This window comes from Phoca vitulina, unplaced genomic scaffold (genome assembly GCF_004348235.1).
Source record: "Phoca vitulina isolate PV1807 unplaced genomic scaffold, GSC_HSeal_1.0 scaffold4, whole genome shotgun sequence".
NCBI classification, from domain to species: domain Eukaryota; kingdom Metazoa; phylum Chordata; class Mammalia; order Carnivora; family Phocidae; genus Phoca; species Phoca vitulina.
In genome coordinates, this window is record NW_022589707.1 from 63,892,819 (window position 1) to 63,905,432 (window position 12,614).

Genomic DNA, 12,614 nt, shown 5'->3' on the forward strand with positions numbered 1-12,614 from the left:
TAAGTGATATCCTATAATATTAGTCTTTTTCTGACTTATTTCACTTAGCATAATGACCTCGAGGTCTATCCATGTTGTCGAAAATGGCAGTACTTTCTTCTTTTCTCATGGCTGAATAATATTCCCGAGAGAGAGAGTGTGTGTGTGTATACATACCACAGAACAGGCATCTTTAAAATATTTTGTCAGTCTGATACAAACAATTTATCATTGCTTAAGACAGTCTCCTGAGAGTCTACCATCTATGTGGCTCTGTACTTTAGGCTGTGTGAAGTTAATGTAGGTACCTCGAATAGATTTTATTCTAACATTCAAAACCATTATGTTTAGACATGACTAGGTCAACTAGGTCATTGTAGATAGTAAGAGAAGATAGGTGTTGTTTTTAATATATATTTTAATAAAACAGTTTCTAATTATGTTGCAGGCTTTACTCATCAGTCTTAAGTATGGTTGTTTTATGTGGCAATTGGGGGATGCTGATACATGTTTTCAGATCCATAGTATGGAAAATAAAATGAGCTTTATAGTACACACAAAACAGGTAAGTACTTATCATTTACTTTGGACTTCTAATGAACTACTGTATTAGTGATGTGATGAGCACTGGGTGTTATACGCAACTAATGAATCATTGAACATTACATCAAAAACAAATGATGTATTATATGTTGGTTAATTGAATTTTTAAAAAAAGGAAAAAAAAAATTTTAAGTGACAATCCATTTTGCTTCAAGGAAAACCTTTGATACCGTATGAAATTAAGATATTTAAGACCAAGGGGAAAAAGGCAGGCCTTTCCTAAGCAAATAAGCCAGAAACTTATCTGAATAATTTATTTCGGTTTTGTAACAGTGAAACTCTTTTTTCTGCCATTTCCTTTAAGTCTGGTCAGTATTCCCTATCTCTTTTATCAAGGTATTAGGTAGTCCTTACCTCTTCTTAACCAGTATTATATCTGAGCCACTAGCTGCATCCGGTAGGTTGCTTCTTAAATCCCTTCAAAGTCTAAGTATTCTCTTTATTCTTGACAAGCTGCTTCCTACTAAGAATGTTCCTTCCTTTTCAGATAGGTAGGGAACTGCCCACTGTCATGTATGTCATTTACCCATTCTTATGTGTTTCATATTTACTGTCGACATATATTTTACTTTGTAGGCTGGCCTTGTGGTAAAACTATTAATGAAGCTAAATGGACAGTTAATGCCGACCGAAAGAAGTTCATGAGAGGAAAGCAGCTGATACTTAAGCCACCACATTTTGTAATGCAGATTTTTTTCCATGAAAGATTTCTTAAACTATTACTTTTAACAAGGCATTTAGTCTCTTGTAATATATATGTATACTATTACATTGTACAGAATCTGTACTTCTGTTTGGTGTGTAATATACCAGTTAGTTTTATATAATATCCTCATAAGCTATTCTAATTTTTGAGAGAAACATGCAAAAAAGTGTAGATTGATCACTTGTATATTAATGGACAAAACAGTAAGCTTTATAAAAAGTTATTTTTGGTAAATGGTAAAGAATTTGGAGTGGAATGTAATGAAATTAAAATACAGCTTTGGTATAACTTTGTGTGTCATTTCAAAATATACTGAAAGTCAACAAAGTTGAATAAAGAAAATATATTTCCTATTTAAACCACATAACACTGCTATTTCAAACATTTTTCTGTAATCCAAGAAAATTTCTCAACATGTTTTTAAAAGTCTTAGTTAAAATGTGTAACTAGTATAAATTAGTATTTCTCAGAGTATAGTTCTTAAAACCCCCTGCATCATAATTAACCTGGATCCCTCTTTAAACAAAGATTTCTGGGACTCAGTATATACAAGTTCATTCACTCTCTAAAAGTAGCCAGTCCTAGGAATCTTAAATTTGGCTTGTTTTCTATTGAAATAATTCCAGACCCAGTCATGAATTTGTATGAAAATAAATGACCAAAAGTGCCTGGCATACAAGCATACACATACATAGACACAGATTAAGTGACAATCTCTGGATATAAGTAGTTGCATTTATTACATAAATGTTGTATTTTTATGATTTGGCTTAATGAATTATATTGCCTTTACATTGTATGAAGTAGATCACCAAGTATCTGTTTCATTTAGGGGAGTATTGATACCATAGATGAGGAGCTAACTGACTCGTAATCTGAGTCATCTGACTCATCTTGACTAATCTGCTATTTAATAAGTTTAGAAACTAGTTTTTCCAAGCTAGCAGATTGATGTATTCTAAGTAAGTACAGAGATACAGTAGTCATATTTGAAGTTGTCCTAAAGATCGCAGATAATTTTTATACATCGTAATTTACACTTCACATTAATTTCTGCTTATTTCAAATGGTGCTCTTTCTGAGCCTTATTAAAATTATATGGTTAAGTAAATTGAACGAGAAAGCCTGCTTTATCTCTAATTCTGTGCTAAGCACTTTTGATTCTACATAGACAATGCCCTGTTCGGTTTCATTCATTCCAATGGCCTCAACTGAAATACCCTGATGACTCCCAAACCTAAAATTTCAGCCTCAGATTCTCTTCTGAATTCTAGATCTTAATTTCCAATTTCCTGCTATTCTAGCTCTACCTAAATGGCGTACAAAAGGAACTTCCATTTCATCATAGCTGGAAACAGAATCTGTTTCCTCTGCTTGCTCAATTCTGTCCTTCCACTTGTATTCTCTGTTTGGTTAGTGGCATCATCAAATTGCATCCAGTTGCTTAGCCTGGAAATCCTGGAGTGGTTTTCAGCCTCTCTTTCCTTTCTTATCCTAGACATTCCATTTATTGGGTCTTGTCAAATGTCTTGTGAGTGCTTTCCCATTCCCTTCCTCCCTGGTTGCACTGCATCTACCCTAGTTCAAGTCCTTACCACCTGTTCCTAAGTTTGTTTAACTTCCTCCCTGGCTTCCCCTGGCTGAGGCTCTACACCCTGCCTGCGTATCTGCCACACTGGTGCCAAGTTCACCTTTCTTACAGATCTGATTATTTCATTATCTTCTGAAAACCTTTCATGGTTCCTTACTATATGTAGAATTAAATTCCATTTCCTTAGTATTGAATACAGGGCCCCTAATTACATGGTCTCTAACCTTCCTATCCAGATTAATGTGTAACCACCTTTCCCACACTCATCCTGTGCTCCAACCCAGTGTTTCCTAACCCTGGTTCTGCAGTCATGGGGGGAGTTTCACTAAATAATGACTCAATAAATGTAGAGTGGGGCTCAAGGATTTGTTTGTGTGGGGTTTTTTTAAAGATTTTATTTATTTATTTATTTGAGAGATCGAGAGAGCACAAGCAAGGGGAGCAGCAGAGGGAGGGGGAGAAGCAGGGCTGGATCCCAGGACCCTGGGATCATGACCTGAGCCGAAGGCAGACGCTTAACTAACTGAGCCACCTAGGCGCCCCAGGATTTCTGTTTTTAAAGTGTCCCATGTAATTTTGATGTACAGCTAGGGTTTAGAATTGCTCTTATAACCAACTTGAAGAATTAGCTAAATGCTGTCCCTTTCGCAGAGGGAGGTGAGGATGCAATGATACTACATCAAACAACTCCCTGCTCCATAGAATACAGTGTACCCTCCTGGAGTTACACAGTATGGCAACCCTGTAGCGAAGGGAAGACTATTAGAGTAGCTTGGTATTAAAGGCTTAAAAATATATAGCATTAGAAAGTCAATTTTCAAATATAGTATTGAGGGGAAAAAATGATCATTTTCTGTCAGAGCATAACCAGAAATAAACAATAATAGAAATACAAACAAACAGGTTTTAATGAATGCCTAGTACTGGTCAGACATTTGTATGTCCATACCATTTTCCTTTTCATCATTCTTTCAATAAATCTTGAGTGCCATTTATGTGCTAGGGATCCAGTGGTAAGAGAAACAAAGCTCCTGCCTTTAGGGAACAAAGTTTAATGAGGGATACAATAAATACTCATGGAAATACATATTTATAAAGTCCAATAAGTGATGAAAGAAAAATAAGTGTATTATGTAAGCATAAAGTCGGAAACTTGATCTAGCCTTAGAGATCAGGAGACGCATCCCTGAGCAAGTGATGCTTGAGCTGGCATCTGAGGGGTGAGAAAGAAGGGTATAAAGACATTTAAGGGAGAAGGGAAATGGAGTGAGATGTTTTGAGCCCAAGAATGGTTCTGAAGAATTGATAAAATTTTCTCATTTTTAGCTAAAAAGTAAATTCAAACAATTGTTTATCCAAATCACAACAAATGAGTTTCCATTTTAGAAATAAAACCAGATCAGTGAGATCATATGATACATGTCTTTCTCTGATCTCACTGATATGAGGAATTCTTAATCTCGGGAAACAAACTGAGGGTTGCTGGAGTGGGGGGTGGGAGGGATGGGGTGGCTGGGTGATAGACATTGGGGAGGGTATGTGCTGTGGTGAGTGCTGTGAATTGTGTAAGACTGATGAATCACAGACCTGTACCTCTGAAACAAACATTATATGTTTTTAAAAAAAAGATAGTAGGAAGGGAAAAAATGAAGGGGGGTAAATCGGAGGGGGAGACGAACCATGAGAGACTATGGACTCTGAGAAACAAACTGAGGGTTCTAGAGGGGAGTATGGGTTAGCCTGGTGTTGGGTATTAAAGAGGGCACGTACTGAATGGAGCACTGGGTGTTATACGCAAACAACGAATCATGGAACACTACATCAAAAACTAATGATGTACTGTATGGTGATTAACATAACATAAATAAATAAATAAATAAATAAAAATGGAAAAAAAAAAAAAGAAATAAAACCAGAACAGCTAACACTGCAATGACAAATGTATTAGAAAAAACTTGCTGAAGAACACCTAAGATTAAAAGTTGCCAAAACTGACCACCCCCACCATTAGACTTGATGGAAATATTTAACAAAGTAAAACTGGCCACAGTTCTTTTTTTTTTTTTTTAAGATTTAATTTATTTATTTGACAGAGATACAGCGAGAGAGGGAACACAAGCAGGGGGAGTGGGAGAGGGAGAAGCAGGCTCCCCGCGGAGCAGGGAGCCCAATGTGGGGCTCGATCCCAGGACTCTGGAATCATGACCTGAGCCGAAGGCAGACACTTAAGGACTGAACCACCCAGGTGCCCCAAACTGGCCACAGTTCTTGACCAAATTTAATAGATGAACTGGATCAATAAAATTTAGAATTTAATTTGATCCTGAGGAACTCAATAGCAAAAACTAATTGGCAGTATTAAATATATGCAAAAAAACTGATTGATGAATCAATTCCTTGCTTTATAATTTATACACAAAAATACTCCCAATGAAAATAATTTCAGTAAAATGAAATGGAAAAAATATAAATAGTTTTTGCTGTGCTTTGTAGAAAACTGATGAATTAAGGTGGCTTGAGTTCATGCAAAAAATACTTTCTCAATAAAAATCCATCTGTGATGGTATGATTCTCATTTAAAGTTTGTATTCATAAGGTCAGAATGCCTTTAGAGTATTTGGAGAGGCAGAGGTAGGCTGACCTGAGCTGAAGGCAGACACTCCCAGCCTTTTTTTTTTTTTTTTTTAAGATTTTATTTATTTGAGGGGCACCTGGGTGGCTCAGTCGTTAAGCGTCTGCCTTCAGCTCAGGTCATGATCCCAGGGTCCTGGGATAGAGCCCTGCATTGGGCTTCCCGCTCGGTGGGAAGCCTGCTTCTCCCTCTCCCACTCCCCCTTGCTTGTGTTCCCTCTCTCGCTGTCTCTCTCTCTGTCAAAAAATAAAATCTTTGAAAAAAAAAAAAGAAGGAAGCACTGGTTGTTCGGGATTTATTGGAAGGACACCAACGATGGATGGGAAATTAGGGACTGACTTACCCATCAGTTAAATAACAATAGCTAATACTTAAAATGGTGCTTACTAGCATTGTTTTAGATATATTAATTCATTTAGATATATTAATTCATTTAGCCCTTACAATAATCACGATGAAGCAGATACTATTATTCCCATTTTACAGATGAAGAAACAAAGTTAAGTAGCTTGCCAAAGAGAATATAACTTAAGTGGTGGAGCTGAGATTCATATCAAGGTAGTCTGGCTCCAGAGTATTAATGAATCAGGAACATGATATGTGATTGTAATAAAAACATAACAAGATATTTGTTTTCTTCTAAAAAGGTTAGAAGTAAACTTTTCTAACACAGTGTTGTAAATACTTTCATTTTCATACACTATATAACTTTGAATACAATTGTATATGGAGAGGTTATGTTACTTGTCTAAGGTCAAAAACCAGTAAGTGGTAGAGTCATAGTTTAAAATCTGGCAGCCTGGCTTCTGTATTCAGACATTTGTCAGGTAAAGGAGAAGAAGCTGGGGAGGATTAAAAAAAAAAAAAAAGACCATATTTTGAAGGATGTTGTGTTTCCTGCTAATGAGGAGCCACTGGAGCCTTTGGGACTTGACTAGCTCAGATTTGTATGTTAAGAGATCACCCTGGGCCAGTGTATAGAAGGGCTCAAAGGGATCTGAGCAAGAAAGTATAAGACAATGGGGAGAAGTGGATTAATGTTTTGACGAAACCCAGTGACCTTTTGGATATGGGAACTAAGGAAGAGATAGGAATCATAAATCCCCTCTTTCCGTCCTGGGCAACTGGGAAAATGGTATCATAAACTGCCTAAGATAAGGAATGGAGGATCATTTGAAGAAATGTATTGAATTCCATTGAGAAATGGGCAAAGGTAGAGCAGCCCCAAAGCATCTCATTAGGCAAATGGATATCAGTCTGCAAAAGAAATAGCTTGTACCATCCTGCATACTGTATATTCAATAAATTTCATATGGCCAAAAATTAAATATTAAAAAAATCTTTAATATCACTAGAGAAAAACAGACTAGTATATTTTAGTGACAGCACATTTATGGGTATCATGAGAGATAACAGGTATTTAAAATGCCTTTTAAATGTATACAATATAAAGGAAGGCAAAAGAATCAAGGAATTTAGAGCAACTAACAGGAATGCAAAATGGCTAACATTTGGCTATATATGGCTAAGAGGAATGCAAAATGGCAAAACCATTTTGGAAGAGTTTGGTAGTTTCTAATTTTTTTTTTTCTTATTAGAGAGAGGGAGGGGCAAAGGGAGAGGGAGAGAGAGAATCTTAAGCAGGCTCCATGCCCAGGGCAGAGCCCAACCCCACAACCCTGAGATCATGACCTGAACCAAAAACAAGAGTCAGATGCTTAACCAACTGAGCCACCCAGATGCCCCTGGAAGAGTTTGGTAGTTTCTAGGCTAGATAGACACCTACTATGGAACCCAGTCATTCCACTCCTGGGTATTTATCAAAGAAGAAAAAAACATATTCACACAAAAATCTGTATTCAGACTTTTATAGGATACACTTTTCATTTTTTCACAATTCATATGAAATATAATTATTGATAACTGCCCCAAACTGACAACCCATATATCCTTTGATGGGTGAGTGAAACAAACTCAGATATATCGATATGAAATATTACTCAGCAACAAAAAAGAATAAAATATTGATGAACAATATGGATGTATTTCAAATACATTATGCTAACTAAAAGAAGCCAGACTCAATGGTTTATATACTATAACATTCCATTTAGATGACATTCTGGGAAAGGCAAAACTATAGGATCAGAAAGCAAATGGTGGTTATTAGAGGGTAAGGATGGGAGTGAGGGGATGTGGGAATATAAAGGGGAAGCATGAGGGAATTTGGGGAAGTAAAAGAACTGTATCTTGGGATGCCTGGGTGGCTCAGTTGGTTAAGTGCATGCTTTCAGCTCAAGTCATGATCCCAGGATCCTGGGATTGAGTCCTGCACTGGTCTCCTTGCTCAGCGGGGAGCCTGCTTCTCCCTCTACCTGCCACTTTCCCTGCTTATTCTTTCCCTCTCTCTCTGGCAAATAAATAAATAAATATTAAAGCAACAACAACAAAAAAAACTGTATCTTGACTGGATTGACAAATAGTCTTTGTCAAATCTCATGAAATTGTACATCAAAAAAGGAAATTTTACTATATGTAAATTTTAAAAGCATATTTAAGAAAAGATCACAACTTGCTATACAAGTGTCGAAAATTCACTAAAAATATATAAAAATTTAGTAGAAATTTAAGTCAGTATCCACATTCCAATAGGGAGTGGTCAAAGGTTAACAGAGAGTCTATGTTCAGAAATGCAGACAACTTTAAAATATGGGGAAATATACAAAGATAACAAATGTAGTGATCCGAAGGGGCACCTGCACCCCAATGTTTATAGCACCAATGTCCACAATAGCCAACAGTGGAAAGAGCCCAGATGTCCATCGACAGATGAATGGATAAAGAAGATGTGGTGTGTGTACACACACACACACACACACACACACACACACACACACAAATGGAATACTACTCAGCCATCAAAAAAATGAAATCTTGCCATTTGCAACGACGTGGATGAAACTAGAGGGTATTATGCTAAGTGAAATACGTCAGTCAGAGAAAGGCAATTGTCATATGATTTCACTCATATGTAGAATTTAAGAAACAAAACAGAGGAGCATAGGGGAAGGGAGGAAAAAATGAAACAAGATGAAATCAGAGAGGGAGACAAACCATAAGAGACTCTTAACCACAGGAAATAAACTGAAGGTTGCTGGAGGAGAGGGGGGTGGTGGGATGGGGTAACTGGGTGTTGGGCATTATGGAAGATGCATGATGTAATGAACAGTGGGTGTTGTATGCAACTGATGAATCCCTGAACTCTGCCTCTGAAAATAATAATAAACTGTATGTTAATTAATTGAATTTAAATAAAATAAAATAAAATAAAATAAACTTTGCTAACAAAAATGTAAACACTTATTAAATTAGTTTAAATTATATGAAAAAAAGTTAGATTTTTTTTTTTTTAAAGATTTTATTTATTTATTTGACAGAGAGAGAGATAGCGAGAGCAGGAACACAAGCGGGGGAGTGGGAGAGGGAGAAGCAGGCTTCCCGCCGAACAGGGAGCCCGATGTGGGACTCGATCCCAGGACCCTGGGATCATGACCTGAGCCAAAGGCAGACGCTTAACAACTGAGCCACCCAGGCGCCCAAAAAAAGTTAGATTTTAATTAACTTTATCTGACCTTTGGCTTACTTGATATTTACTACTTTAAAATAGATGGATGTGCATACACCACATATTATTTTATGTTCCAACAGTGTAAAAGTAGGGCTTTACTGAGTGCTATAAAGTTAGTAAGTTTCCCATCTTTCTTAGTCATAATCAGTCATTGAAATGAATGGTAAAATATATCATTCACACTTAAAATTCCAAGATAGATTAGATAAACATTATGATGAGAGTACGACAAAATGTTTTTGAAATTTATTTTCTAGTTACGAATAAACTTTGAGACAGTTCTTAAGTGAAGATAAAGATAATCCAATTTGCTTTTTAATGTGGAGTTTAAATCACAAGTCAGTAACTTTGTAAACTCCCTATAAGAAAAAGAAAGAAAGAAAAGGATAAGAAAACTTTGGTCCAAAGACCAAAGGTAATATAAATTGCCATATTAAAATTAAGAAGCTTTTTTCATTTCTACCTTATTCTGAGTAAAGAAAGTTAAGTATACTAAGCAGCAGCTTTTAATGCCTCAATTAAGAGAACAACAAAAAGTATAGACTTCTGGAATATCAGCAAATTATATATATTTTCAACAGTATAGTATTGGTATAAAAACAGACATATAAGTCAGTGGAATAGAATAGAGAGCCCAGAAATAAACCCACACATATTTGGCCAACTAATTTACAACAGAGGAGCCAATCGTATACAATGGGAAAAAGACTCTTCAATAAATGGTGCTGGGGAAACTGGACCACTGTCTTACACTATGCACAGAAATTTAACACAGGGGTGTCTGGGTGGCTTAGTCGGTTAAGTGTCCAACTCTTGACCTCAGCTCAGGTCTTGATCTCAGGGTCATGAGTTCAAGCTCTGCGTTGGGCTCTACAGTGGGTGTGGAGCCTACTCAAAAAAATTAACAAAGTGGATTAAAAACTTGAACATGGGACCTGAAATGATAAAACTCTAAATAGAAAACAGAACGTAAGCTCCTTGCCATTGGTCTTGGGTGCCTTGTTGGATTTGACACCAAAAGCAAAGGCAGCAAAAACCAAAAATAAACATGGGACTATATCAAATTAAAACTTGCATAGCAAAGGAAACCATAAACAAAATGAACAGGCAACCCATGGGATGGAAGAAAATATTTGCAAGTTATATATCTGATAAGGGGCTCAATATCCAAAGTATATAAAGGACTCCTACAACTCAATAGCAAAAAAAAAAAAAAAAAAAAAAAATATATATATATATATATATATATATATATATATATATGATTTAAAAATGGACAGAGGATCTGAATAGACATTTTCCCAAAAACATACAAATGGCTAACAGGCACATAAAAAGGTGCTCAACATCATTAATCATCAGGGAAGTGCAAATCAAAATCACAATAGATCTCACCTCATACCTGTTACAGTGGCTAGTATCAAAAAGAAAAGAAATTATAAGTGTTGACAAAGGTATGGAGAAAAGGGAACTCTTGTGCACTGCTGGTAGAAATGTAAACTGGTGCAGCCACTATGGAAAACAGTATGGAGGTTCCTCAAAAAATTACAAATAGAACTATCATATGATCTAGCAATTCCATATCTGGGTATTTATCCAAAAGAAATGAAAATACTAACTCAAAAAAAATACATGTACCCCCATATTCACTGCAGCATTATTTACAGTAGCCAAGACACAGCAACAACCTAAGTGTCCATGAATGGATAGGAAAAAAAGTGCCATATTTTTATATTTTTACAATGGAATATTATTTAGCCATGAAAAAGAAATCTTGCCATTTGCTATAACATGGATGGACCTTGAGGGCATTATGCTAAGTGAAGTAAGTCAGACAGAGAAACAAAAATACCATATGATCTCACTTACATGTGGAATCTAAAAAACAACAAAAACAAGCTCATAGATGGGGAGAACAGATTGATGGTTGCCAGAGGCAGGGGGTGAGAAGTGGGTGAAATGCGTGAAGGCAGTCTAAAAGGTACAGACTTCCAGTTATAAATAAGTCATGGGAATACAATGTACAGCATGGTGACTATAGTTAATACTATTGTATATTTGAAATTTGCTAAAAGAGTAGATCTTAAAAGTTCTCTTCACAGGAAAAAGATTTTTGTAACCTTATGGGGATGGATGTTAACTAGACTTAGTGTCGTAAATCATTTTGCAACATATACAAATATCAAACCATTATTTTGTACACCAGAAACTAATGTTATATGTCAATTATATCTCAGTTTAGAAAAAAAGACAAAACATAGACTTCTGCAACACGAGCAAATTACATGTATTTTCAATTAGGCACAAAATTCTTAACTAGGCAGGTGACAACTTGCAAACTCAATCCACAGAATGGGATATGAAAAGGCTACACATGTAGAATTATAGAAAAGGGAACCTCACTGCTTTTCATAAATTCTGAGAAGTTAATTGCATTCATTATTCAACTTTATTTATTTATTTATTTATTTATTTATTTATTTATTTATTTTGGTGCAAATGGTGATTTTATTAAAGCACGGGGACAGGACCCGTGGGCAGAAAGAGCTGCTGCTGCCCATTATTCAACTTTAAATTTCAAATTGGAATTTGGTGGTGATGCGAGGGTTTGGGAGGTCCATATACTAAAACAATTTGATAACGGTTGCAGGCTATGGAAAAGGGCTGGGGAAAGTGGTGGGCCAACCACCCTGATAACCAGAAGGGCTGTGACTCCTCACCAAGGTCAAGTGCCCTACTCTGCAGACAGGGTCCTCTGCAAATGAAAGGAGAGCCTTTGACATGAGTCTATGGATAATATGTTTGGAGGTTTTCTGTTAGTTTAGTACTCTAATAAGAATATTCTAAACCGGGACGCCTGGGTGGCTCAGTTGGTTAAGCGACTGCCTTCGGCTCAGGTCATGATCCTGGAGTCCCGGGATCGAGTCCCGCATCGGGCTCCCTGCTCGGCAGGGAGTCTGCTTCTCCTTCTGACCCTCCTCCCTCTCATGCTCTCTGTCTCTCATTCTCTCTCTCTCAAATAAATAAATAAAATCTTTAAAAAAAAAAAAAAAAAAGAATATTCTAAACCATCACCTTCTAACAGGATGCAATAGTGTTTATCAAAAGATATGAATGAATTCAAGTGGCATTTTTAGAATACTTTATTCAATCATGGTAAAACTCATTGATTTTTTCAATTTTGTTATATTTTAGGTATTTGTATTAGTAAATCAAACAAGATCCTTTTTAAGTTTTCCATTTCTTTTTTCTAAAAGCTCTATATCTGGTTTTCAATTACCTCCTCATATTCTACAAAGACTTCCTGTTTTGTTTTGTTTTGTTTTGTTTCTGATAAATGCCGTGTTTTTGGTTGTATTAGGCTAGGACTAAAACAGTCTTTGAGCTTCAATTTGTCCTGTTTAGATGATGGGAGAAGGCAAGTCACAGTCACCTCGGGAGCCTTCTCAAAGCACAGCCACCTCTCCTGTCCCTA

General features: G+C 36.3%; 2 protein-coding genes across 7 annotated transcripts in view; one reads left to right on the forward strand and one right to left on the reverse strand.

Annotated features, from left to right (window-relative positions):
* The window catches only part of KRIT1 (KRIT1 ankyrin repeat containing), a 34,616-nt gene extending 32,974 nt beyond the window's left edge, over nucleotides 1–1,642 (forward strand). For all 6 annotated transcript variants that reach the window (XM_032402179.1, XM_032402181.1, XM_032402183.1 and 3 more), the window contains 2 exons: nucleotides 428–544; nucleotides 1,159–1,642. In XM_032402179.1, the coding sequence (XP_032258070.1) occupies nucleotides 428–544; nucleotides 1,159–1,227 (186 nt within the window). In that variant the 3' untranslated portion in view covers nucleotides 1,228–1,642. The remainder of the gene's footprint in view (nucleotides 1–427; nucleotides 545–1,158) is intronic.
* The window catches only part of ANKIB1 (ankyrin repeat and IBR domain containing 1), a 232,895-nt gene that overhangs the window by 178,067 nt on the left and 42,214 nt on the right, over nucleotides 1–12,614 (reverse strand). The gene's annotated exons all lie outside the window — the stretch shown is intronic.